General features: G+C 36.2%; 1 protein-coding gene across 5 annotated transcripts in view; it reads right to left on the bottom strand.

The window, feature by feature from the left end:
* Positions 1-1,215: 1,215 nt before the first annotated feature.
* TRAF3 (TNF receptor associated factor 3) overlaps positions 1,216-27,509 on the bottom strand; it is a 62,833-nt gene continuing 36,539 nt past the window's right edge. For 3 of the 5 annotated variants that reach the window (XM_042864098.1, XM_042864114.1, XM_042864107.1), the window contains 10 exons: positions 27,248-27,504; positions 24,575-24,626; positions 22,219-22,323; positions 21,274-21,441; positions 17,382-17,462; positions 14,545-14,619; positions 12,652-12,744; positions 7,762-7,902; positions 3,447-3,621; positions 1,216-2,295 (listed from right to left, as the gene is read on the bottom strand). In XM_042864098.1, coding sequence (XP_042720032.1) covers positions 1,724-2,295; positions 3,447-3,621; positions 7,762-7,902; positions 12,652-12,744; positions 14,545-14,619; positions 17,382-17,462; positions 21,274-21,441; positions 22,219-22,323; positions 24,575-24,626; positions 27,248-27,489 — 1,704 coding nt within the window. In that variant the 5' untranslated portion in view covers positions 27,490-27,504 and the 3' untranslated portion in view covers positions 1,216-1,723. The remainder of the gene's footprint in view (positions 2,296-3,446; positions 3,622-7,761; positions 7,903-12,651; positions 12,745-14,544; positions 14,620-17,381; positions 17,463-21,273; positions 21,442-22,218; positions 22,324-24,574; positions 24,627-27,247; positions 27,505-27,509) is intronic. The other 2 variants (XM_042864123.1, XM_042864132.1) reach the window with 2 other exon arrangements.

The following is a 27,509-nucleotide window of genomic DNA, read 5'->3' as shown; positions in this document are numbered from 1 at the left end:
AAGCCTGCTCTACTTAAGCGGTTCCTGGATTTTGAAAAGCACCACAGTCAGGCTATGTCACTAGACTTGCTTGTCACAGACTATTAAATAGAAGCAGATGAACACAGCAGGTTGCAATCAGCATGTTTCAGTGCTAGCAAATGCTTTCCACTAAAGTTCAGGCTGTTAGAATAAAGAAGGCCGTGCATTCCCTGTTAGAAAAGCTGTCATGAGCACATACATTCACAGCCCCACAGAGTTCCCCGGATGAGTCTGTTTAAAGTGATGCCACCTTACGACCGCAGGCATTAGAGGAAAAATGTCGCCCTCCTTCATGCTGGCCATGGAGACTGCCTAGTCCAAGCTCCATAGGAGCACTGAGCATAACGTTTTGGCACCTGTGTAAAGCGGATTCTGCCACGGCCAAGCCACAGAAGCTCCCAAAGCCAAAGGAATGGGTTTTGGCTTGTATTTGGAACACCAGGAGGTGCCTAAGGGCTTTGAAGTCAAGGCTAAACATTATGCCTGAAGTCCAATTAAACTACTATTTCAGATATCAGAATTAATCTGAATAAAAAGCTATGGTTTATAAGCAGCACAGCACATCTAAGGCACATGTATGCATGCAAGCCACCATCACTGTATTAAGACATGGCTGATCTGTCCTTAAGAAGCAATGGCTGCTAGTACGGAACAAACATATAGGCTTTTTCAGCACTAATCCTCCTCCCCAATACTGAAAATACTATATACTGCTGACAGCATAATTTGCAACATATATAGCTTGATTGGAAAGCATGGGGCAGAACTTTAAAAACTGTACAGGATTCCGTTTAGAACTCCAAAGTTCAACAAATGCCCTATTTTAGGGTGAAAACAATTATAAATCTGATAATGATGCACAGCATCCATGAGTGATTTTTCCTTAATTTTGAAATAGTGTCATTAATTACGACATATATTGTAGGTTTACATTTCTAAAGAGAAATAACAGAATTGAATAGTTTTTTTTCCTATCACAAGTGATAACCAGTGTTTGATTTCTTCTATTTTTCTTCCAAGAAATATCAGTCTATCAACAGTTTTAAAATAAAATGTTTTCTGTAACAATAGAACTTTAAATAAAAATATGATTTTGATTCAGATACTTTCGAGAAGACATGGATACTTTTCCAAGATCTTCTTACAAAGTAATTATTAAAACAGAGACCAGATGAGGCCTTAAAAAGACAATATACTATATTTCAGACAAGATTGCACCTCAGTTTTTTCAAATAATATAATCGCAACATTACTTCATTTCTTCTTTTAACATGCTGACAATTTCCAGCTAGCCCACATGTGAATGTATTTTTGTATTCTAGCTTAAAGAAATAAAAGTCAGTAATTTATTCAGCACATACTGTATATGTCTTTTCACCTCCAATGGACTAGATCATTAATAAGTTAAAAACAAAACAAAACAAAACAGAAATCCTCTCTGACCGTAATCATTATCCTCATGAGGGATAAGTGATTCTTCAGAGTTTTAAGTGTTGCTAGTTCTATTAAAAAATACACCATGGTATGATTTCTTAATGTGTTGCTACTTTCTCATTTGGACCCTATGCAGTTACGCCTTCAAACTCTTCCATCTGTTCCACAAGGTGGTTCTGTGAGCTTTAGGACCTCTGATTGAAGACAAACTGATATAAAACCCCCAAATGGAGTTGTCTTCTGTTTAATCTGCCTCCCCGACCATATGTCAGGGGTCTGGTAGATCCGACGTATCCACTATGACTTTAATAAAAATAGTATCATCTTTAATATACGTTCCATTCTCTAGAACAGTTTGAGCCACAAAGACTGGGCAGCCAGACGCAATGTTCATTTCTCCAGTTGGCTTCTTGAAACTGCTACTGTTTGGATCTGGCTTGAAAGCATCTCCTAAGTGGCGCCGAGACGGACCCTGATCCATTAGCATGAGAGTCACTTTCTGTTTAAATGGCCAAGGAAGCAACGCATCATATTCTCCACGCATTATGACAAAAAACAGCGACAAGTGCGTCCCCTTGCCCATGCCATCTCCATTAAGGTAAACTCTGGCACACATCTTGTAGCCAAAGTATCCAGTGTAAAAGGGTTGGCTGTACAAGGACAGAGTCTTCCCCATGACTGCCTCTTGCTTCCGACGTTTATAATCTCGAATCTTCCAAATTAACACTCCATTGTAACTAGCAGTTTCTAAAACTTGGAATCGGAGGTCCATGTCAGCCAGCCGAATGTCGTGAACACTCAGCATCTGGTCGTGCCTGCTGAGCTGTGTCTCTAGCATGCCTGTTAGAAAATGGAGAGGATGAGGGGTAAGAAAACGGGCTTTTCTCTAAAGACTTTAAAAATTGATCATCAATACTGTTAGTTAATACACAAACATTTTCTTCTCCAAAAACCAAACCACATATGGTCACCTTTGAAACAACTTCCACTGCCAATAGTTTGCCAGCTAGAAACTAGGTTAATTAGGATTGTTACACGTGTGGGTGTTAATGATGCATTCAGCATGAGTAAACTATTCAAATCATCTAAAATTTTGTCTGGCCAGTGAGCAAGAGGCTTCTGTATTTTGAGAACATACTTGGTAGCATAATCTGTAGCTTATTAGCCTTGCAAGGACTCACAGTTCTGAAATTCAAAGGGAATTTCACCCACCAATTACTCCACATATTCTTCTCACACTCTGCTTGTCTGAGAAGTGTAGTAGTTACCTTGGCTAAAGTACACGATAACAGAATGGAAAATTCAAGCTTAGCTCTGCTTTATATGGTCACTTACTTGGGAGGAAGGCTGTTCCTTTTCCCCAGCATGAGAAGTAATGTGTTACTCTTTGCACACTGACAAAATTGATCAACATGCAATATTGAGAGGCAGGTTTGTTTTATACACATCCATTTAAATGTTAAGTTCTTTTGCCTTATTATTTAAACCCTTATATATGATGTATACTATTCAGCAAGTATGACAACAACCTTAATGCCCAAGCACATCTCATAGTAATTCTTTGGATCAAATACAATTCTGTAACAGATAGCAGAGCAGGTCATTTCAGCTGGATAATACTGATGCTAATCTATTCATGGATGAGAACAAATGATAGAAAATGATGTCTCAATACACTGAGAATGCATTTAAAGAAGATGCTGAAAGCTACTGGCTTTCAAAGATCAGCTCAAAAAGTGTTTATAATTAATTATAATATTGTAATCAAGAGAAGGGTCAAGAAAACAAAATAAAAGAATTAAGCCTTAAGAACCAGTTTGGAATCATTGTCACAACACTGAAGTGACTGTATCATTTCCTATACGCAAATCACAAGAATCAGAATTACTGATGCTTCCACAGGAAAATGATAACAAAACTGGCATTCAAAGGATATCCTTTTTCCTTCTGCAGCACTGCCAAGTACTTCAGTCCATTGTGCTTACACTTACTTGTATTGCGAGCTCCTTGCCCTGCAGTTTTGTCAACACTTTCCAGCTCAGTCACTCTATTCTGGAGGGATTCTACACTGCTCTTCATGCTGTCAGCCTCCTCCCAGTTCTGCCTGAAGGGACGGATTTCTTTGTCCAGTTCTTTCAGTTTCTCTGCTTGACTGTCTATCACTCGCTTTATGAAACAGTAAGTTAGAGTTACAAGAAAAAAAATAACAAAAAGACATAACTCATGCAGAATACACAAAGATTGTGTATTCATTATAAGATACATTTCCAATATAAACAAGTTCCATTTACAAATACTGAAATAACAAAAAATTGGAGCACTATCAGAATTATCAACACAAATATTTCAAAGCAGGATTGTTAGAGTGCCTTTCTCTAAAGACTTTTTAAAAAAGATTTTCAATGCAAGACCAATATTCTAAATGCCTCTACACTGGTATTACAGGCTGGTATTTGTTGGGTGTTTTAGAGTACTTAAGTAACATAGTATGGGCACAACTTACCATGGTGTGAATCAAGTGGCTGCTTGCGTGCATGCTTTTATCACTGGACAAAAGCAAATTAACTCACCCCTCAGGAAAGCCATCAGCACTCTTTCTCTCCACACAGAGTATGAATACGTGCAGACACAGGCATTAGCAAACTACAAGCTCCTATCCATGTTATCCATGCCTAAGTCAGTTTGTGCCCATATCATTAGGAGTAAAAGCTCTACACAGCATAAGCAGAACTAGCACTGCTAACTCCCTTAACCCCTTTTGAAATTCCCACCTTTCCTAAATTCAATAAACCACATGTCCTGAAGGTGCTTGCTTACTGAGTTCATTAGTTGTTTTTGTGTTTTTTTGTTTGTTTTTAAGAAAACAAAATAAAAAAACAACTGATAAAACATTACAATGTTACAGATATTATATATATTATTTATATATATTTATATATATAAAAAAGACTAGTATTCCAAAAACAGGAATATTGCAAGCACCTCAGTATATTTTAAGGGACAAAATACTCCCCCCAGTCTACCTCAAATCTGACATAAGAAATACAGAGTACTTAATCTCATCATGGCTAATTTTGACTAGCAGGAATTTTAGCCAGAACCCCATAGTCAGTTATAAAGTTCAAATGGTAACAGAAATATTTGAGTCAAGAAACTACTTTTGCTACCACCTACAGTTAAATTCCAAGTCTAACTTTACAGTTGATTATTATACAGTGCCAGCGTGTGCAAAAATTACTTTTCACTTCTTTAAAAAAATTATGTTTGAGTACAAAACGAGAAAAAAAGTTAGTTTGCATTTGCATTCTTGTTAACCATGTGGATTCTATGTTCCCCACTGATGGGGAAAACCCTTTTGCCTCACAAAACCTTCAATTCCCCTTTTAAACATTTGATTTTTAATCATGTGGTTTCAGTTATATCAAAAGTCTGTAATGATTAATTGATGGCTGTCAATTTGACAAGCCAGCTAGCAAAATCATGTTCGTCTTGGAGTGTTCTATTCTGTTGTGACCCAAGCCCACTAAGTAATCCAATATATTTCAAGTTAACCATTTATTTCTATGTTGGTGTTTTAAAACAAGCTTTTATGTATACACATATATATCACTTGCAAAATTAGGACTTTGTCATGGAAAACTGTGTCCTGAATCTTAAATCAATGACTATGGTGCCATTAAACAGATCGAGCAACTTTCCTGGACATAATGATCATTAGCTACCAACAGTCACATCCTTTCTCTTGGACTTACAACCATCAGAAAATAAATTAGGAAACAGCTGTTTGCTATACATACAAAAGGAAACACTCAATGGAATGGCATGAATGAACACCTTGAGACCAGAGCCATGGGACTTAGTCATTAGTTCGCAGTTAACAAGCAGAAATAAATGCAAGATGTGTAAGTCTGATGTTTTCCCTGTACTCACACAACCCATGAACTCTCCAAGGCAAGGACAATAACATGCTTAAGGATTTATACAGTACCTCACACAGAGATGCCCTCATTTCTGACTGGGCACTCTTAACATTAACACAGTACTAAACAAAATAAATAAACACATTCTTTGACAATTTGGGAAAGTTTCAAAGGTGCTGAAGAGTTGTAAGCTCTTTTCCTTTGAGGAGAATGTTTTTCAGAAGCTGCCACCAGGGACCAACTTCTCTCCATCAACACGTGCGCAATGTTCTGCCTTGTAAATATACAACCAATGTGCAGTTTAAGCTTCTGCTTGACATGTGTAGCCTTTTATCTCCTCCACCTCTTCACATAAATTCAAAAGATACAGAATAATTACAAATAGGCTTGTATTCCATGTTTGTTTTTAAAGCAGAGGGATCTCTATCGTTTTACCCAATAGGGACACAGTCTCCCTCATGCTAGGAGATACTGATGTATTAATCTGAATTTAATGCAGAAGTGGAGAATTTCACTCTCTCTAATTATGCCACTAGAAAGCACACAGATGTCTCACACTGTACTCATAAATTTTCAAGTAGGTATCAATTTTCCGAGCGAACTTTTTATTTCTGCAACTGACCTCTCCAGATCATTAATCCAGAGTAATATCCCTGAAAAACCTATTCAGGGTTCTTCTGGATATTGATTTTTCATCTAGGTTTTTTGGTTTGTATTTTTAATATATTATTTCAGAATTTTAGCATCATTATTTATTAAAAGAATTCAGCAAATTTCATGAGGAAATCTAAAGAAAACCATATTTGCAGTTCTCTCTCAGATGTTCCTAATGGACACAAGTGATAGAGCAAAACTGAATGGCAAAAGAACACACCAGGAAAGGAGTAACAAGTACAACTTTGACTGGAGGAACAAACTGTGCATCCTCCCTTCTTTGAAGAAACGTACTACCTATTACATGATTTTATATTCATAAGATTGTTATGCCTTTTGTCTTACATGTTTCATGTCCACACTCAGCTTAAGGCTTGGCTTACTATTATGATTTCATATGCTCATAAAAATGACTAGATACAGGATGTGAAAGCTCCTTTCCACAAAATAACAGCTGATCACATGCCCTCTCTTGGTGAAGCTACTGGAACCAGCAATCGGTCAGCAAGAATCATGAAAAACTACATCGTGCTTTCTTTATTTTACTTCTTGTCAGTGGTTATTGAGACAGCAAATGTCAGGCTTACAAATTAACTTACCTCCAGGCAGATTCAGTAGGCAATATCAATACATACATGGATTAGCTTCCCAGTGTCAGAATAAAAAACTGTAAGCATGCAGCCAGATCCCAAACTATCATCAAACCAAGCAACAATGACTAAGGCAAGCTAGACTGGTTACTATGTGAGCAGAACACAGCAAGATTAAGTGCTGTAAGGATTTCTCCCCACTGCTGCAGAACTTAAGCAGTAGTTTGGAGACTTAAGCCCTTCTTGACTATTGTAACACCTTTAGTTCAAATGCAAAATGAACAGTAAGTGAAGGAAATACTTTCATTTAATTTCCTTTAAAGCAGATGCTAAAACATATCTGATATTGTGGCAGAAGATATACTAGGGTAATGTGTAGGCAATACCTTCACAGAAGCTTGTTAAATATCTCCTGAGGTTTCCCTAGCTGCAGTCCACATCATGGACATTAACAATTTCCCAGTATTCGAGTTCCAAGCTAGGTCTGCAAAGTATGCCAGCTTGGACCAAGCATCATGCTTGTGCATCCAGAGCACTTCTACTTTAACGCTGGTTTGTGGCCAGGTGATTCAGACCACAGAAAAAGAAGCTCACACCTATTGGCAAAGGAATATATGGACATATTTTCCTCAGAAAGCTCAAAGGATAACAAAAATACTGATTTTTATAAAGTGTATTAAAATGCATTGTGCTAGGTTGGGAACAATTCGACATCAGATTGATTTCACTCTTAATTAGTAGCTCTTAAAATACCAAAAAAAAGAGAAATATAGCTAAATGTATTAAGCATATGACAATTTTAAGATGCTGATCTTTCCCTCTAGTTTGACAGCAGTTACAATTGTTCTTCAGATATTATCTGTAACTTTGTTTTTATCATTCTCCTTTTTTAAATGGGGCTCTCCATTTTAACCCAGCCTAGGCAATTGCTGTGCTCTAGTGAAGTATCTTCTTCCAACTGTTGTCAGCATGCAACACAACACAAGTCAGCTGCTGACAAGAATAAAACAAAATCAGAAAAGCTTTACAATAAGCTAAACTCTGCCCCCTTTTACTTACAACACCTCACTTCACAAGTGTAAACGTACAGTACAGAAGCTACTACCATTTCTGCTTTAATGGGGAGATTCTAAATTTCTTACCTGTAAGTGAAGTATTTTAGATTCATTATTCCGTAGCATTTCCTTCTGTCTTTCAATTTCTATTTCAAAGCTACAAATCTGATTATGTAAAGTTTGTATACTCTTGTTCTTTTCCAAACTTTCATTCTGGAGCAAGGCCACCTGGAAAAAATTCTACAATTACTCCTGCCAGAGTTTATTAAAAATACCTATAACTTCATTTGTTGTAAACTACCTTACATCCATGAAAGAAATGAGATCCTAAGGAAACCTCTCTATGTGTTTAAAATAAATAAATAGATAAATAAAGGAACAAACAGAACAACAACAAAAAGTAAACAAAGATGAACAAAAAGTAAACAAAGATGAACAAAACTAGCTATTGGATAGCTACTTCTCCACTTCCACAGAGTGGTACTGGTGCAATTTGGGATGATAAAAGCACAGATGGGATACAGAAACAGGAACAGAACTTATCCAAGCATAATCTTATTTAGGTTGTAACCGTGTTGTGGAACTATGACTGCCTCATAGTGCAACAACCACTGTTGACTTGGTTGTGGCTTGGAGTTTGGAAGAAACCATCTGAGCCCTGCACACACTGCTAATTAAGAAAGCATTCATCTTCCCCATCCATTCCTATCTATTCTGATCTGTAGAAATTTCAGTAAAAAATTGCCTGAATGGGATTGGTTTGGCTTCACAGAATGTCACGGTGATGAAAACTCCTGAGACAAGTGAACACAGAAAGGATTCATGCATCTGAAAGAAAACCCAGTGTGTCTACTAGGAGAGCCAATAGCTACAGAGACAGACTGCAGATTATATTCTCTCTCTGTATTGACATTTTATGAATTCATTCATTAGTGACTCATTCTGATTTTAAAACATGAGCCTTGCTACAAGAATATCATATATTATATCTCCTTGGAGATGAAAGTAATACATTAAATATCTCTGTTACTGCAGATACACACTATTTTCTGCTCCATTCATTAATGTGGTTTGGAGAAGGGTAGTGGTGGGTTGCTTCCATTATTTTTTTTAAATCTCATTTTCCCTAGGCAACACTAGTAAGCAACAAAAATGTAGAAAATAAACAACCCAAAATAACATTTGGATAACATTTGGACACATACTGATTAGTTCCACAGTCAGATCTTCATGTGGATAGGAAGCAGTACCATTCTCGACCCACTAAAATCTTCTGATAAACATTCCACATTAAGACCAATTACTTGGATGCTTCGTGTTCTCAGGATCTAACTCCCTCAGCACATACACAGAAGTTTTTACCCCTGATGTGAACACCAATGTAGAATTTAACTGCCCTCTAATCAGACACCACAGGATTACTTGTATGTCACTACATTCCTAGGCTCAAGAAACTATTTAATAAGTAATTTTGATCACTATACTAGTCTAAAGTGGACAAAATAGACTGTCAGAGTCCACATGCATTCAGCACATTCACTGAAAAGGGGTCCAGAAATAGAGAGATACCATACTTCATATTATGTGTTTATCTACTTTCAATATAGCATAGCACATATGTATATAAACACATTAACTACAATTCCCATACATGGAACTTTAGCAGAAGAGGTTCAAAAGAAACGAGACAAGGCTAATTTTGCCAGTACAGAGAGAGAAACAATCCTGAGGCTAAAGTAATGCATTCCTAGGTACTAAACAAAATTTCCAAGAGTAAGTGCAAATTTAAATCAGTATGCCTGCCTCCCACATAGTTCTGATCTGCTGGGTTGCCACTTTAATTTTTACATCCTCTTTTTCCTCAATGATTCAGCGTTCTTTAGTCAATGGTGATCCTTACACTCCTCATCTCTCACTGTTTCCTCCCCAGGCCTCCCAGTCATCAGGCAGTTACACTCTGTGTCACCAGCTTTACATTTCCATTTTTGAACAAGTTATAGTATGTGGGCTTGTCTTGTGCTCAAATTTTCCACACGCTTTTACAGAACATAAGAAAAACAGAATTATGTCTTGCAGTCTTTAATCATACAGAGCTGTCAATGCTAACTCAGTAATTGCAGTTTGGTGGTAATTTGCGAATAAAAAGTCTTTAATGCTAAGTAAATACAGTTTCCTAATTATATTTGGCATAATCTTTGGAATTTAGGGTAATTAAATTAGAAACAGGGTAATGGAAACATAGCATCCATTTATGAACTGCATCAACAACTGACTTCCTTTATTGTGCCGTATTTGCAATATCTCAAGGAAAAAGTGTGTTCTTATTCAGCAGTTTTCCAAATAAAGCCATTCTTTTGGTTATTGTTTACTAAAAAAGAATGGAAGAAATCCTCTTACACCACAAAGAACTGGATTAGGGTAGACAGGTCCCATTTTTAAGTCACACATTAAAAAAACAAAGAAGAGTTTATACTGCATTTCCTTAAGACTGGGGACAAACTTAAGGGACAAAGGCAGAAAATTATATTAAAATCCAGAAAACCAATTGAAATTCATCTGTTTCCAGTGCCAAGAGCACAAAACCTGTGGGCCAAAGCCTGTCCCATCACAGTGACCAAAACACCAAGTTTTAATTTGTTCCACAACATTAAAAGGCTGGATGTTGTGTTGAGGGACATGGTTTAGTGGGAGCTATTGGGAATAGGTGAACGGTTGGACTGGATGATCTTTTAGGTCTTTTCCAACCTTGCTGATTCTATGATTCTATGATTATGATCCAAGATTTTAAATCTGATCAGCTTTTAATTGCTTTTTGCTACTAACACTGTTCAAATGCCAAACTTATAACTCAGCACAACCTTTGCAGCTTCGAAGACTTTCAGCTTGCATGCCCCCACGTCACTGCTGGGGACATATCTCAATGTGGTGACTGGGATTGGGCAATTTCTTCTTCCCCCACCATATGTATCACAGTGAATATCCCTAACAAAATACTGACCCTTAGAAACCAGGGACAAGATTTCAACAGGGCTGGAATTTCTGTGATATTCACCAGCCAAGCTACTTTGCGCTGTCTTTCTTCAGTGCAATTTTCAATTTGCAATTTTTTTTTCTCAAGGAGAACAATGAAGTTACAAATCATTTTAGTACTCTTCACTAGAAAACTCACAGATATATGATATGTGGTTATTCTGGTTATTCTGGTAAGTTGGCACTGTCTTGGGATTTCCAGTGATTCAATTCTTTATTATGAATAGGAAGAAGTCTACAAAGCAGGAAGTGAAAAAGTACAAAAAAAAAAAAAAAAAGAAAAGAAAAAAAGAAGAAGAACAACAAAAAGCCCCACAATGATAAGTAAACTGAAAATCTTTTGGTTTTTTTGAAAAAGAAGACATTAACAACTATAGTAAAGTGTATACAGTCTTAGATGTAGAAGAGATCAAACTGCTGGGCACTTTTTAAATGCTGAAGCACCTCTCAAGACAAAAGGCAAAAACCAATCTATTCTGGAAGTCACAGGGAACACTTTCCTTTTTTTATTATTTTCTTTTATTTTCCTCCAATGATGTAAAACAAGTGGTGTAATTTTAATCAAACTAAGGGAAAAAAGAACTAAAGATACGAATTTGTATCTGATAAAACTAAACCTCATGTAGTTCCTATATTTAAAAAAAAGGCTCGAGTGCAAAAGCAAACTGAAGCATTGGTATTGATCAAACTAAAATTTACTGATGCAGTAAAAATTGTATGGGAAAAAAAACTACATTAGACCTCTCCCAAGCTCAACAATTTCCTTATGGGACTTCAGAATAAAAAGCAGACCGTGCACTAATATACCAGGGATAGAATTACATTTCACTGTTTCTGTTAACTTCTGCTTTAAAACTACACGTTCTGTGGCTGCAGGGTCCTGTTGGAAACTCTTACATGAGAGATCACTGTCTTAGACCAAGAGCAGAATGCACTTTCTAGACAAAGCTTGCTGAATCCCTGTTTGCAGTCTGCTGCAAGATATCAGAAGTCAGAAACCACATATACACAATGGCCACTGAGCTAACACTGGAATCATTATTCTCATTTAAATCACGAGAGAAACCTCAAGGCCTTCTGATTCTTGTGCCTGCAATTGCAGAAGGGTTCTAGTAATTCTGGGATCCCTACCACCACCGTAGAGAGAAAAAAATAATAAAAATAAAAAGCATTATTTTAATGGTTATGTATACCATTAACCTTTTTCAAAAATGTAAGAAACCAGTGACTTCTTCTGAAATTCTCTATTTTAATATCAAAGATGTAACCATCTGCTCTCCAAATCAACTTTAATTCATTTAAACTGTTAACAAGATCAGAGCTATTACTGGTGGGATTTCCAGCAATTTCCAAATACCCTACATTCTAAAAACAAGTAATGCCAAAAGGATGCACTACAATGAAAACTTCACTCTGATCCAGCACTAAAGCAGAAACTGTCATGGCAAGATTCACAGTAATTTAACTGAGCTACAATGATTTAATTAACCTTTGCAGGTCATTAAGTTTGGAGAGCAAGTGCAAAAACAAATGAAATAAACAACTGCTTTATTACCTGGTATTTCTGATAATGTAATTCCTTGAAAAATACTGAGGTAGCAGAAATACAGCTCATAGCACTGCCATATCTTTCTGAACCCTCTCTTTTGAAGGAGATAGCTCAGGGAGGAAATTTAATATTGGACAGTTTATCTACGTGAACAGAGTGTTTTAATTACTAAGATAGCAATGAGGAAAATTGTATATGGAGTTGCAAAGCCAAGGTTCTCATAGCATTTTATAATAACAAAGGTACAGTTATGCTATGTGGCTTGAATACTTTTGGAGCTTACTATTGCTTCAGCTGTGCTGTTGAACAGCTGTTAAACAGAAAAAAAAGTGCTTCTTCTAGTACTTTTATATGATTTAAAGAAATCAATGAAAATTAGAAGTGAGTAGAAGATATACCTTATTTTCTAGAGCATTGCTCCACTCTTTCAATAAGTTAACATGCTGCACTGCTGAGCTGGCTTCATGTGCTTTAATTTGTTGGTTTGTTCCCTGTGACAACAAAGAATTTATACATTTTAGCCAATTCCACTTCTTTTAAACCTACAAAGAAAGAGTACATCAAGACATCGAACCAACAGTACGTATTTTGGTTCACGGATGCATGTTGCAGAACAGTAGGGAGAAGGGAAATCTACTTGAGAATTTACAAAAGTCAGGAATACATTTAGTAGAGCAAGTGTTTTATACAACTGCCATATATCTCCATCCAATGAACTTGATATGTCAGAGACAATAAAGATGAACAAGATTTACAAAATAAATTGTATTTCAGTCTTCTGCATGGTTTTACGCTAAATAAAGCACAATAAAACTCTCGAGTCGTACAAAATCTAAAACGTCCAATTCCCCAAACCATAATTTAAACTCCTGTTGTATTTCATAAGCAGCTTCATAAGCACAAATTTCCCGTCAGTTGAGTATAAAACACAAATATTTAAGATAAATTTATCACCACTGGAAACTGCCAGCTTTACAAACTACTTTGAGACATAGCACCATGACTACTTTGTCACCCTAAAACGATTGCTCTACGATATTCAGATGTGCTGCCTCTGCACAACCTATAAGTGCTGTTACAAATAATCACTATATAAAAAGTTTACAGAACACACATAGATCATATACAGAGTACATAAGATGCAGACCATATCATTTTATTTGTATTGTGTGGCATTACACCTACTTCATTAAGTACTTTGCAACGCAGAGTATATTAGTTTTCATTGCAGTTAAGTTGCAAAGAGACCAAAAAGGTTCCAATGATCCTCAAGGTATGCACTCTATATAAAATACTAAAAATATATATGTGGATATATGTACATATATGCACACATATACATACATAAAATGAATGGCAATACATACGACATAACAGTGGGTAGGGTCATTGCACTGATCAGTTCTACCATTAAGAGCATTACTGTCAACACTGAAAATGATGAATGCTCATTATTTTAAAAAACTGGAAATACCTGCAGGAAGCAGTTTATGGAGAAGTGTTGCTACTTACAGCTCTTGTCTCTTTAAATTATTATGAACTAACAAATGAATGACACTATCTGATAAACTCAATTTTTTCCTGTCAGCAGTTTCTGAAATGTCCTTCATAATCCCTTCATGATACAAGATACATGGTATAGCGAGCAGAATATTTTAAGAGACTGGAATGCTAATACTGAAACTCAACTCCAGTGTTGGACTTCCTTTTGTTTTTTAAAATATTGCAGGGAGTGCCAGCATTAAAACGTTTTTTCTTTTAAACTAGATTTCATGCTATGTTTCAATTATACATGTATGTGCACACAGACATAGGAATGCACATTAGAAGAGATGTTTTATGTGGACTAATCTATGTTTAATTTTAACAAAAATATTAACACACAAATGAAAGAAAATATAACTGTACTTAGCTCAAAAAAATAAATACTTTTATATAAACATATGAAGTTAGTAGGGTTTTTTTTTGCTAAAGAACATAAGTTACCTGGCTATTATTCTGTTATGAAGTTCTTGAAATGTATAATCTCCCTGTTTCAACAAGATGTGCCTAACAAATGAACTCCCAAACCACTGCATGAAAGTGATGTTTTGGTTTTTTTTTTAATATAGCTTATTTTTTAAATGAAAAAAAAAAAAAAACAAACCCATACATCTAGTACTTAATCACTCAGTGCAACTGGATGACTTTTTCTTAACCAAGATTAAAGAAGTCCAGAACTTTCACGTCAAAGAGTTAAGTTCTACTTGCAGATTTTCATCAATTGGGAAGTATAATTGTTATATACTGACCTGAAAAGTGCAGCCATAACGCTTAAAACTACAGGTACTTGGGGCATTAATACATTCTGACAAATGTGCATTCAACTGCAATAGGAAAAAAATGTGAGTTTTGGCAAAAGACGTTTGCATGATAATGCTCAAAACATAACGGGCACAGGTTATCAGGTTTGTAGTGTGCCACCTGCAGAACATACAATACACGTGTGTATATTTTCTCCAGTCTGACCTAAGGTGCAAATACTATATATACACATATGTAAACCACACGCACATGCCAATACAGTATACAGTGATACATTTAGTATACAGTGAAACTTCTACTAAAGACTATTTCAATAGGCAGCCCAATTAAAAAAAAAAAAAAAAAAAAAAAAAAGCAAACAAGACACTCTGCAATTATTTGCATGATTTCATTTGACTTTAAAGAATGATTAATCTTTTCTCGCCGAGTGATTCTTACTGGTGTTCTGGGTAAGTCTTAAGATCAGTTTCACTGTAGCAAAGTACATCTTTTCTATTCTAATTTCATGAGGAACCAGATTTTCAAAACAGAACATGCAATTCTCAGTGCCAAAATTTAACAGTTAAATTACACAAAAAAAGACTAAACAAGCACTGCATGAAACAGACAAAGAGCTTTGTAATAAGTACAGTTAAACAACTTCTAAAAATGCAGTATAAGGGATTTAAAACGATTAGTAAAATGCCTGCATTTTTCAGATTGAGATTTATTCCAGCATTCTTTTTATTATGATGAACACATCCACTTTTCATTTTCAAATAAACCAATTCACAGAAGCATATACACATATACAGACAGCAGCCATCGCAGCACAGAGGGCAGCAGCTGGATGCAAACTGCCCAAAAGATGGAGCAAAGAGCCATTTTGGAAACAATAGAACAACAAAGCCCCTCTCTTCAAAAAGAGAATCTGCAGTTTGTATTTCCCACAAAGCAGACAGGAGCTAGAATCTAGCTCCTTAGCTGGCATCGCTCTCTCGGCTTTCAGGACCTCACACGAAATTCCCACACAGTAAGTCCCATATGCCCCAGCTCATCCACCTTCAAGGAAAGAAGGGGTGAACCAATTCTGCTTTGAACATTTAGGTCTGGAACGCACAGGACAGAGTTTGCAAACTAACACCAAGATGTAGTCAGTCACTCATCTCTGACGCATGCCTATATGATCTAAACACTATCCATAGAAATCCATGGTAGAGTTTCAAAAGAAACACATGGTTCAGAAAAAAATCAGACCAAATGAGACGTGGTAAAAAGGCTTTACTAGAATGCCACATTTTTAACTTCGCCAAACTAGAAGTCTGCCAAAGAGTTACAAACTGAACATGAAAAATTGCCATTTATTCTACTGTAAGATATTCACTTTTTGTGCACTACGGGATTTTCTCAAACTGTTAGGCAGGCATTTTCCCATTTTCGGCATTAGAGTCTTTGTCCCTAACCATGCAGCTATGTATATAAACAGTACCAGAAAAGAATTAAGCAACAAGTAACAACAGATGATGCAAGGCATGCCAACTGTTTAAAACTCTAATTCTACCAATGATTTCAGAACTTATTTTTGGCTATATGTGCACAGAAGTGTGATTTGTATGGTGTATTGATCCAGGCTTTAATGAGACTTTTTTTTTTTTTTTTTCTTCAGTCCTGTACACCTTTTTGCAGTGTTCACTGCCCAAATAGAGATTTAACAATATTCCTAAGTCCTCCAGAACTGGGATCTAAACTGAGGAGCATTCAACAAAGAAAGTCCCTGATAAAACTGACCCAGAATATATACTTTCTTTTTTCATGGCAGCTTATTTTCAATTAATAGGTACAGAACCTATCATACATATTATATTTCGTTATTCAGGGGAAAAAGACTGCCCCTATGTTTGGGAAGTGCCTTGTGCTCCTTGGGTATTGTGATATGATTAACAATTTACAAGTATAACCAGAAAAAAGGAAAAAAAAAAAAATAGAAGAATCTAACTGAGGAAACAAGTATAATTGGAAAGAGGAATGTTCATCCTCAGATCAGAAACTCATCTTTCCTTAAATGAGGTTTACAGAGTGCTGAAAACTTAAATAAGCTCTTTCCATCCTAAGCAAGCTCTTTTTTGAGGAAAAAAAAATAACATCTATCAACTCTGACAGAAGCTACGTATAAACAAGAACATGGTTCTGTTCAAAGATGCGTGCTTCTTTTTGTTTTGCAGTGATGCATAGATTGGATTAAGTTTCTACATATTAATAAGTTTCTACATGCTAAGAGAAATGTTAATGCATTTTTGCATGTGGTTGTAGGAGTGTTGTGTTACCCTCTATGTTACACTAATTCCCCAAGTGTCAGTTATTTTTTCCCCAAATTTAATGATCTTAACCTTATTTTTTTTTTCTACGAAATAATTCATATTAGCAATTCACTTACATTTTTCTAGTCTTTACTAACTCTTGTCAACATGCACTAAAATTTCACTCACTCATTCTATTTTAATACCCTTGCTACCACTGCCCCAAGATGCTGCTCTACTGTGATCAACAAATGCTTTACATCGGGGTAGGGATGTTAAAAAAGAAAGCAGGAAAGACATGCGCTGATCTTGGGCAAGCAAAGTTTATAATACAGACACAAAGCTAATAAATTATTTTTTTAAAATCATTTTTTAATAAATCATTAAAGGTACTTGAGTGTTATCACACTTAACTGTGTGGTAGAAAAAGCTTTTCTTTAGATCTCACATTTTAATAAAGGAAGTGGCTTCTGGCAAAATTCTTGCGAGATCTTACTAAAAAAAAAAGCATTCCATTTTTCAGCACAACACTGGGCAAGACTTCTTACCTCGCTCCTCATGAGTGTTTTAACACTGCATTTATGAGGACATGAAACCATGACACACGGGCAGTCTGTATCTTCATGTTTCTACAGAGAAAAAAAGCAAACAAACCACAGATCAACTCATACTCTGTAATGAATGAGGACTTAGCTGCAAAGAAAAGTATCCTACAGTAATTCAAAAACAGTTTTTTTCAGTGTTTATCCCAATTGTGTAGAGAGTTACAGAACTGCAATGCTGAAACATCCATTTTTGCTTTTGATAATATAATTAACATTAAAATAAGAATTTTCTTATTTTTCCTATGGAGAGGAAATCCACTTGTTTCATCTCTTATTATCTTTTTACTCAAAAACAATGTGACTATAATAAAGCCAGGCTTTCTTCCTCAAGAATTACTCACAAAAATGGTCAGCTTTGACAGTGAACAGAACTACAGCAGATATCCATTTAGTAAGAGTATACAGCACACGGAAAAGCTCTTCAGAAATATTTCTTTTACATTCAGATAACCTTTTCTTCCCACATATGGATACTACCCTTCCAATACTTTTCTAAGTTTTATTCCCAAATATCTGATACCAACTCTCACTGCTACAAACCCGAAGTTCAAAGGTATGTTGAAATTCATCATACTGCTAGACAGGCATTTTCATCTGAACCTAGACAGATTCTTTAGTATAGCTGTCAAACCCTATCACCATTCAGAGGGAAGAAAACCAGACCTAATCTAATTGAATTTACATATCTCCTCAGTTTTTCTCAGCAAAATGAAAATCTGGAAAAAAATAATTGTTTCATGTCAAGGAAATGTCCCATTCAACCTGAAACAAACCGTTTCATATCTAGTGCTTAAGAAAAAAAAGCAAAGGAACCAAAGATTTAGATTTATAAGCTCGCTTGAAACAGAAGCACACGTGGCATGCCATTTTTGCCTAATAGCAATGTTTATCTTTGAAATAAAATCAAGAAGTAGAGGAGACCAAAGTTCAGAGACGTGAAAGGTCTTGGTTAAAGTCTCAGCCAAATCTGTGAGCATCTGAGAACGTATTCCAACTCACTTTAAAAAAAAAAAAAAAATCCAAACACACCAAACATGCCATTCTGGAGCATGTCTATCTTGCAATCCCTCTGATAAGCAAGAAAGACCAAGTAGTTTCTCAACTAGACAGATGGAATAGCCTCTTAAAGTGTGGCAGGAGGTTCAGTTCCTCCCTACCAGTACAGTCACCTGAACAGAGGCAGTGCTAGCACAGATGGAAAACACCTCCTCAGAGCAACAGTACTCTGATGGTAAGAAGCAGGGACACATCTGGCTCCAGCATAGCAACAAAGGAGCAATGTGACAAGGCCACATGTCTTCCCTAGTGGCTGGCACAGTCAGTTCAGCTATATTTCAGATTAGTGAACAATTGAAATTCAGACTGCCTTGGCAGGAACACAGCAGTAGTGAAGATCCAAGGCAACAAGAAATATCGTCCTTCTAGATCTATATCTTAACGCTATTATCTAACTATGAATTTTATAGAAGCACTTTCAAGTAACAGAACATAGAAAAACATATGTCAGAATGATTTCAAGCTACTGGTTTGTTTTATAGTGCAGCAGCTTTGTCTGCCAGAAATTATAGGAAAAGGTAGCTTTGTGGCAAGAAAAATTTTACATATGGTTTAAACAAGAGAAATTAATAAGTTAAGTCTCCTAACAACAGTGCAGGCTAGACAAATGCCATCGAAAGAAAGGAAAAAAAAAAAAAGGAAAGGAAAAAAGGGGGTGACCTAACATTGTTAACTAAAGAGTCTGCATTCAACAACGGGGATTTCCTACCCTACAGGTCATGGGATTCTATGAAGTACTCTGGTAAAATTATTTTTGTTTCCATTTGCATACCTTTTTTCTCAGTACCCTCCCTCTATCTCCACTTTCAAGTCACTGAGGCCTGTTTCAGTCATTATTACAATTAAAAAAAAATTTAGGCTACTGAAGCTAGAGATGAACTCAACCTCTGGGTGACAAATCTCAAATCATAAGGAGCCTGTCACTCAAATGTACGGTCTCATTAAGCTTCTAATTCTCATGACTGCAGTACAATGAGATGACACTCAGACCCTAAAAAAATAAAACCATTAGCATTTCTCTAGTATCTGAATTTTAAAAAAATCTAGGTCAATAAATAAATAAAAATGATAGATTTCTGAAACTAAATAGAGTTTTATGTTCCTCAAAAGGCATGGACGATTTCAGACTCAAAAACATACCTGTAGATACTGCATTGCCCCTATATTAGTAAATCGACTGCAAGAAACCCATGAGCATGTTGGTTACATATGGAAGCTGTACATATGTAAGCTATGGAAGCTTACATATGTAAGCTGTACAATACATATCTAATATTGACTGTTTTTGTCTACTAAGATAGAAGATATTTTTAAACATCTTTCTTTGTCTATTATCAATTCCTCACCAAAAGAAAAATCTGAGACAATAGCATTCATAATCTAACTACAGTTTCACCTTTGCATATGCAAGAATAAACAGTGTAAATAATTTTCTCCAAATATATACATTTTTACATTTCTGCCAACTAATGCTGAGTAATTGCACAATTACTAATGTACCAAACCTTCCAAGTATATACTCAAATAATATGAAGACAGATGTACTTCCAAAACTCAGTAAGAGTCATAGAATCATTTGAGTTGGAAGGGTCCTTTAAAGGCCATGCAGTCCAACCCCCTGCACTGAACAGGGACACCCACAGCTCCACCAGGTGCTCAGAGCCCCATCCAGCCTGACCTTGAATGTCTCCAGGGATGGGGCATCCACTGCCTCTCTGGGCAACCTGTGCCAGTGCCTCACCACTCTTACTGTAAAAAAATTTCTTCCTTATACCAAATCTAAATCTCCCCTCTTTCAGTTTAAAACCATTTCTCTCTGTGCTATCACAACAGACCTCACTACAAAGCCTGTCCCTTTCTTTCTTACAGCCCCTCATTAGATACCTAGGCTGCTATCAGATCTCCCCAGAATATTTTTTTCTGAACAGCTTTAGCTCTCTCTGCCTGTTCTCACAAGGGAAGTACTCCATCCCTTGGGTACACATGCTTTTCAGTAACAACACCTCTGAGTAAAGAGGCTTCTCATGATGGCAGTACTTTACTTAAAAACACACAAGAATACAAGTGAGAATGATCACTCTTGGTCAAACTATAAAAGCTACGTAAATATAAAATAATCACTGAAATGTAAGGGAGTAAGAGAGATTCAGCATAATACAGTAAAATGGGAAATATGCAAACAGCTTATAACTACACGTAATATAAGTATGGTTCTCACTGTCTGCACTGCATTCACACCATGCTTCTTATCAGACAACCTACTCAGAACAGCAGGAAGCCAGTCTAGGCCTGTCATGTACTGCTACTATCAGGCTAATGCATTTTGTTATCACATTGTTGTCTTCTTTCCTTTAACAGCTCACAGAGTACCAAAGAAGTAGACAAAATGACATTATTTCTCTAGTCAATTGCTATGCTTATGCTTTTCCAGTGTAACATTTAATTGTTGATGGGAGTTGCATTTATGATGTCCATTTAAGCAAAACAGAAAAGCAAAACCAGGAGTTACTTCAGAATTAACGGATTTGAATTTATTATTAACTGTAGCATCTGAATATCAGAAAAACAAAGAAAACATTTCCTAGCCAGTGCAGTAGCTGGTGCCTCCACTGGAGGGAAAAAATAATAAAAAAAAAAAAAAAGGAAGTCTACTTTCTGTTTTGACTTAAGACCATCTGAGAAGACAATACTCTATTGGCAACTAAGCAGAAGCACAAGAAGAGTTACTACTCTGAATTAACATACAGAATCTTATTCTTCATACAAGAAAATACTGCACCTGCAACATAATCATTGGGACTTGGCTTTTACAGTATTTACAAGTTGTCTCCCGGTATTTACAGGTCTTCTCTACATGGTCTGGCAAATCTTTTCTCAGTATTTTTTCTTTACAATCAGCACGAGGACACGCAAGTTCTTCAAACTGACAATCAGTTTTCAAATGCATCTGAAAGATGAATAAAAATTAGTCAAGTCAACTAAGTTTTGTGCATCTCTTCTAACCTTTGAGGATGTCCCACACAAAATCAAATAAAGGTTAGAACCAAAGTAAGCAGTTACTTCATGCAGTATACTATGCAAAAGCAAATGGTTACAAGTCTTCTCACAATCACATTACTGACTTTACTTTCCATTCACATACAATACAGTGAAATCTTCTCCACAGATGTATATGACCAACTTTCATACTGTAAATATTCAAAATTCCACAGGCTATTTAAGAAAAATGTAAGCATTCTTTTTCAACATATATTATCTCATATAAATCTATATGCTACTCTAAGGCTATTTTTAAAATACCTGAACAGGTTCACTCAAAGCACGTTTAAGAACTCACATATTTCACTGCAGGCTACTGTGTAATTATCCCTTCTGACTCTTAAGTCACTGGGTTACTGCTGTGTTATGCCTTAATGAAACAAAGCTACAAACTTCTGGGCAAGTCAGGCAAAGCCAAAGGTTTGATATTTCCATGCAAAAATCATCACTTACATCAGAGAATTATCATTAATAGTGAAAAATAGAAATTAAAAACATCCCCCAAAATGTCACATTTTTAAAGTACACATTAGGATTCAAAACAATCCAATTCTGTTCCACTTCATAAATCATTCAGATCAACCACTCATGTGGCACATCAAGACATTGGCCAGGGTTTTCATCGGTAAGATTTCTTCTCGTTCTTTAACAAAATAAGGCAGCTTGTGACTCTTAGATTACTTACCAGTAATTGACCCAAGGAAAGTTGTTCTTTGCAGCCCTTGTTTTCATTTCTGCAGTATATCTGAAGGGCAAGTAGTTCTCTCCTGCAACAATTATCTTTAAATACCTGGAAAAAATTAATTTAAAAATTAAAAATCAAAAGACACTCCACTTTAGAAACTTAAAAGCTCTCAAGAATATGAAAGTTCAAGGAAAGCAGAAATCATACAATGTAATGTCATCTAATTCTAGCCTTATGTGCAAAAAATAAAATACTAAACATGCATATCACAGATTACTCCACTATGAAGCAGACCAGTGGAAGAAGGTATTTGGACAGAAGCTCTAATAAAATAAAGGGTAAAGGTAGAAGAAAAGACTAAGATTTTTGTTATTTGCTTGCCTAAAATAGGCACAAGCTAGAACTCTTCAGGTTATCTGAGAGGCTAAAAGTAAGACAAAGTCCAAGCACAGCAGATAAGAGAAAAATGCAACAAGTCTAGTTTGTTCAAACACCTATTTTCACTTCAGCAGTAATATACAGTTATAGAAATTTCTTAAGGTCTTAGTTTGGAGGAGGTTTGTTATTTCACTGACAAGTAAGTTTCAGCCATCTTTCCATTTTAGCGTTTACAAGATTTTTCAGCCTTTCCACCTATAACAGAACAGCGAGAAATTAGAAGCAGATTGCTCAGGGTCTTGGAATTTTTCACCTTTTACAGATGATATCCCACAAAGCCTCTGATTCAGAAACAATGTAATGGCACTATCAAGAGGTCCTGTTGCTAAGGGAGGAAACTGGGAAAGAGGACTGAACACTGTTACTGTTATTTATCAGTCCAAAATGAAGGAATAAGAACCTGCAGTTATTTGTAATTTCTTCTGTGACTGTTTAGAAATACCAAAGATCTATGCTCAACCACAGTTACTCTACCGAAAAACAGAATTGTGTGATGCAGCATTCCTGCAGCATATGCAGTATCTACAGAACTGTTCAGCATAAAAACATTTAATAACAACGAAAAGTTGGGATGAGAACTGTCCACGATGACTATGAATCTATTCCAAGCATCAGTAAAGAATGAAATACTGCAGACAATCTCATCCAAATCTCATCTGACACAGGTCACTGATTCCTGTTTAGTTTTCAGATGTAAGTTTAATGAATCAACAAATCTCATTTAAATAACCAATTTTCAGCACTGTAGGTTGGTTGTGTTTGTTGGTTTTTTTTCCCCACGAAGTAATTCAGTGTTACTAAGCACAGCTTTGCCAACTGAAATTATAATAAGAAAATGATTTTTAAAGTTTTGCAGAGAATGTCTGAAGGCTGTTTTGTGATTTTGGACATCAGCATTCCATGGGAAGAAAGAGGTTTCCAGTTTCACGAAAATCATCGTCTGATATGCACAGTCAGTCTCACATAAGTATTTAAAATACACTGCCCTTCATGTCATCCTTCTATCTTAGAGATTTAAGAAGCTTCCTAACAAATGTACATGTTTATATGTGTTAAGAACTGGAAAGCCTGAGTTGAAATAATGAATCATAGACATCGTTATTACTGGTCTGATTTCCTCAAGAGCCCACCTATGTCAAAGCTGATTTGTTAACACTGTTCAGAGAACACCTTGGTGTTACAATGAGGAGAGGCTGATGTACCCACTAACACTTTCCTGAAATGGTTACTCCAGAAGCATTTATTGAAGCAATAAAGACTACTAACACACACAAAAAGAATTACTAAATACTTTAGGCAAATTTGATGTAAAAAACTACACAGACCACATACAAAGTTAAAAAAAATTTTCTTTACCCCTCATTCTTTCATACAAGTAGTTTCATTGTGAAAAAAATGTGAAAGATTATAATTTAAGCATGAAATAACTTATACATACAAGAAGTCTGATTTTATTACAGTTACTGTAACTTCACACTGCTATGGTTCCAGTGTGGCTCATGGACACATTGGAAACCAAAGTTAGTCAACAGTAGATGTTGGTCTGCAGCCAAATGAGGAGTAAGATTTGCCAAGATCTGTCACAGTCTGTGAATACCTACACGAGATGCAGTATTTGTTACCATCCTCTCTGTTGATGAGAAAACAACTGCAAAGTGTTGCTGCAGCTCTCAGTTACGACAACCAGTAGCAACACCTGGCTGGACCATTAAGGTTGAAGCTGGCACACTCTGTTCTCTGTCACGTGGTTAACAGTAAGAATGAGCTGCCTTCCCAGAATACCCATGTATTCACAGCTTAGATTTTATAACAGAACTATCTTCTGAAAGTAGCTTATTAGGCTTATGAAATAATGGCCACAAAATACACGTATGCTACAGAATTCAATACTCTTGAATAAGAAATAGTTTAACGATACCTTGTCTTTTACTATGCTTTCTTGACATGCTGTACATTTTGGACTCGGAGTGCTGCAGAGAAAAAAGAAGTTGCATTTCAACTCATCTGAGTTTTAAGAGCCTAAGAACTTCAATTTAAGAGGCACTTCACTTAGCTACAATTATTCAATGGTGTTTTTTAAATGTTAAAAGTGAATCCAGTTTACTGGAATAAGGTAACATGATGTTACCTCAAAAAATTTGAACACTTGAGTCTGGAATTCCTGAGGAAATAAAACCACCACTAGGCCTCTAGCCACATGTGTAGTGGTTTTCTTCATGAAACCTGTACCCGATCCACAGCTCTTGTCAATTTTCTGTCTGTCAGTGCAAACATGGAAAATATTGCTTCTTTCTATTATCCAGACCTCTTTCAAACAACACATAATTAAACCTCACTCTCTCTGACAGTGAGTTATATATCCTGTTCTGGTTTTAACAGCTGCTACAGATCCCAGCTCCCTTTATCTGGAGTAAATTTATTTATTCCTCTGCAGTTCCTTTTCCCCACATAAAATGAGGATAGCCATAGCAATTTCTCTCTTAAAGCACTGAGATCCGTAGATGGAATGCAGCAGCTAACTGCTAGGTAAACTCTCTTGCAAGACAACTAATTGACAGACCATACAAGTTGCCATTGTTGGCAGCATTACAGATCAATGTAAAAGACCAAATTGGTTTGATTATTTTATGTAATTAGTATAGTTATTTCAAATCACCTCACTCTGGCCTTTACTCATTGCAGTGACCATTCTATACATCTGAGCATCTTAACTGCCTTGCAGCTTCTACATCTGTAATATATATATATTTTAACTGGGAATAAAAAGAGGAGGGAAAACTAATCAACTTAAGGGCATACTGATACAATGTCATCCTTCCCTTGCTTTTACTGAATTCACTCAAGCATCCCACTTGCTCTTTTAAACTACAGTTGCATACTGAGCAGACATCTTTATTGCGTTAGCTATACTGACTGCTAGTTCTTTGTCCTCAAATAACCCTGGAACAGAACCTAGTAGTATGTAATCAGTGTGTGCAGCAGCATATCAACACTGAATGAAAAAATTTGTACAGGATTTGTTTGCAAGGGGCACTTAAACATAGTGAAATAACTGAAAAGAAAGAGCAGCATGGCAGATGGTCTTTTACCTATGTGTCCTTTTCAGGAGCAAACTGGTTGAAAAGAAAGGAAGGTAAAATAACACATATTCTAGCTACACTGTAATAAGCACATGTGCATGTCTCTCAGCAGGGAAGGAAAATTGCCCAGATTCCAGCAATGCCAGAATCATTACTGCTTGGATTGTTAAGAGTCTGCTCTGTCCATCTGCACACATCCAAGCATGCCAGGTGTTTGCTTTTCTGCAGTCACTGCTATTAACCATGTAAGAGCCTTCCAAAAACATATATTCAGAAAGAAATAACTGCATTTCTCACAACAAACTACACCTTACATGAAGAACTGAAAGAAAAGTCTTTCTCACCTCCTTCCAATTTGGCATGCTGTAGCAAAAGGCCTACAGGAATGTATTAGGGAGCTACAGACACTTGCATTTCCTCAGTATGGAGGTTACTCTCTATCGTGTGACAGGGTAATGTAACAACCCTGTAACACAACCTCTTCTACCATGTAGCACGTACTCTTAATGTGCATCCTTCTGAGACTATAGTATTTCCAAGCGAAATATAAGCTACTGCCTCAAGTTAGGATGGTCACAAAAAGTAAACAGGAAGTCACCAGAGTTTTCAAAGTGAAATCCTCTCTATATTGGTAGTGCAATATGTAATATCCAGTAAGCTCATTTTGTTCTGCACCTCTGTTACCTATTAGTGAATGGAAGTACTGACTGCTTATTTACACCAGGAGATTGAAGCTTCAAGAACAATCTCTAAACATCAGACCAAGTGTCAAAATAACACTGTTAAATGCAATCACTAGCAATGCATCGAAGTTGAGTGACAAAGATATATACTTCTACTGATGCACAGATACTTCTTAAAATCTAGACACTTCTTTTTAAACAACCACACTTTTATTCTTACCTACATCTTTCAGCATTTATTTTATCTCTAAAACATTCGCTCACACATTTTATGCCCTGGCATTCCTGACCCTACTGCAACCCATAAAATACAGCAATTCTATGTGTTTTCTGGCACTTTATAAGGGAAGGAAGCTCCATAACCATTAACATTAATGCCATGGTCCCACCAGTCAGCTGTAAATCTGAGTCCACCAGTAGGTTAGGTACTATCACTCCAATGAGCCTTTGCAGGCTCACTACTTCACACAGCCATTGTTCCATATTATCAAATGGATCTTGGATCAAAATAGTCATGTCAGCAGTCATGGGAAACAGCTCTTCAGTTTACATTCCAGACAGTTAAGTTTTTACTTTATGCACCACCACAAGGGATTAAAACACTTTAAAGCAATTTTGATAATATTTACAAAATTTTAGTTATCTCAAGTTCACCCAGTATACAGATTACATCAGCACATGGGTAAGAAATAAGAAAGCAACCAGCAAGTTAACACTGCTTCCAATCCAGGGCATTACCTTACAGTACACATCAAACTAAGGTGGTGTTCAAATTGTTTTCAGTTGTTCTCAGGTTTTAAACATGTTTCATTACAACGGGAAACATACCTCAGCAAAGCATTCATGCAAGTCTCGCAGAATCGGTGTCCACATTCAGTCTGTTTAGGATTGCATAAGATGAAGTGACATTTCTCACATTTATACTTATCCTCCACAGCATTTACAAATTTCTCTTTGTAGCCACCTTGCTCTGGAACATAAATGGATGCTGAAGGACTACGATCAGGATTGGCCCTTTGTTGTACCATTTCTACAGATAAAGGGGGTTCTGTCTTCTTACTGGTGTCCATGCTCTAAGATAATTTCTGTG

Source organism: Lagopus leucura, unplaced genomic scaffold (genome assembly GCF_019238085.1).
Source record: "Lagopus leucura isolate 7727_CA_CO unplaced genomic scaffold, USGS_WTPT01 Super-Scaffold_1, whole genome shotgun sequence".
NCBI lineage: Eukaryota > Metazoa > Chordata > Aves > Galliformes > Phasianidae > Lagopus > Lagopus leucura.
The sequence above is the reverse complement of the archived record's forward strand: the minus strand, read 5'-3'. Positions and strand labels throughout refer to the sequence as shown.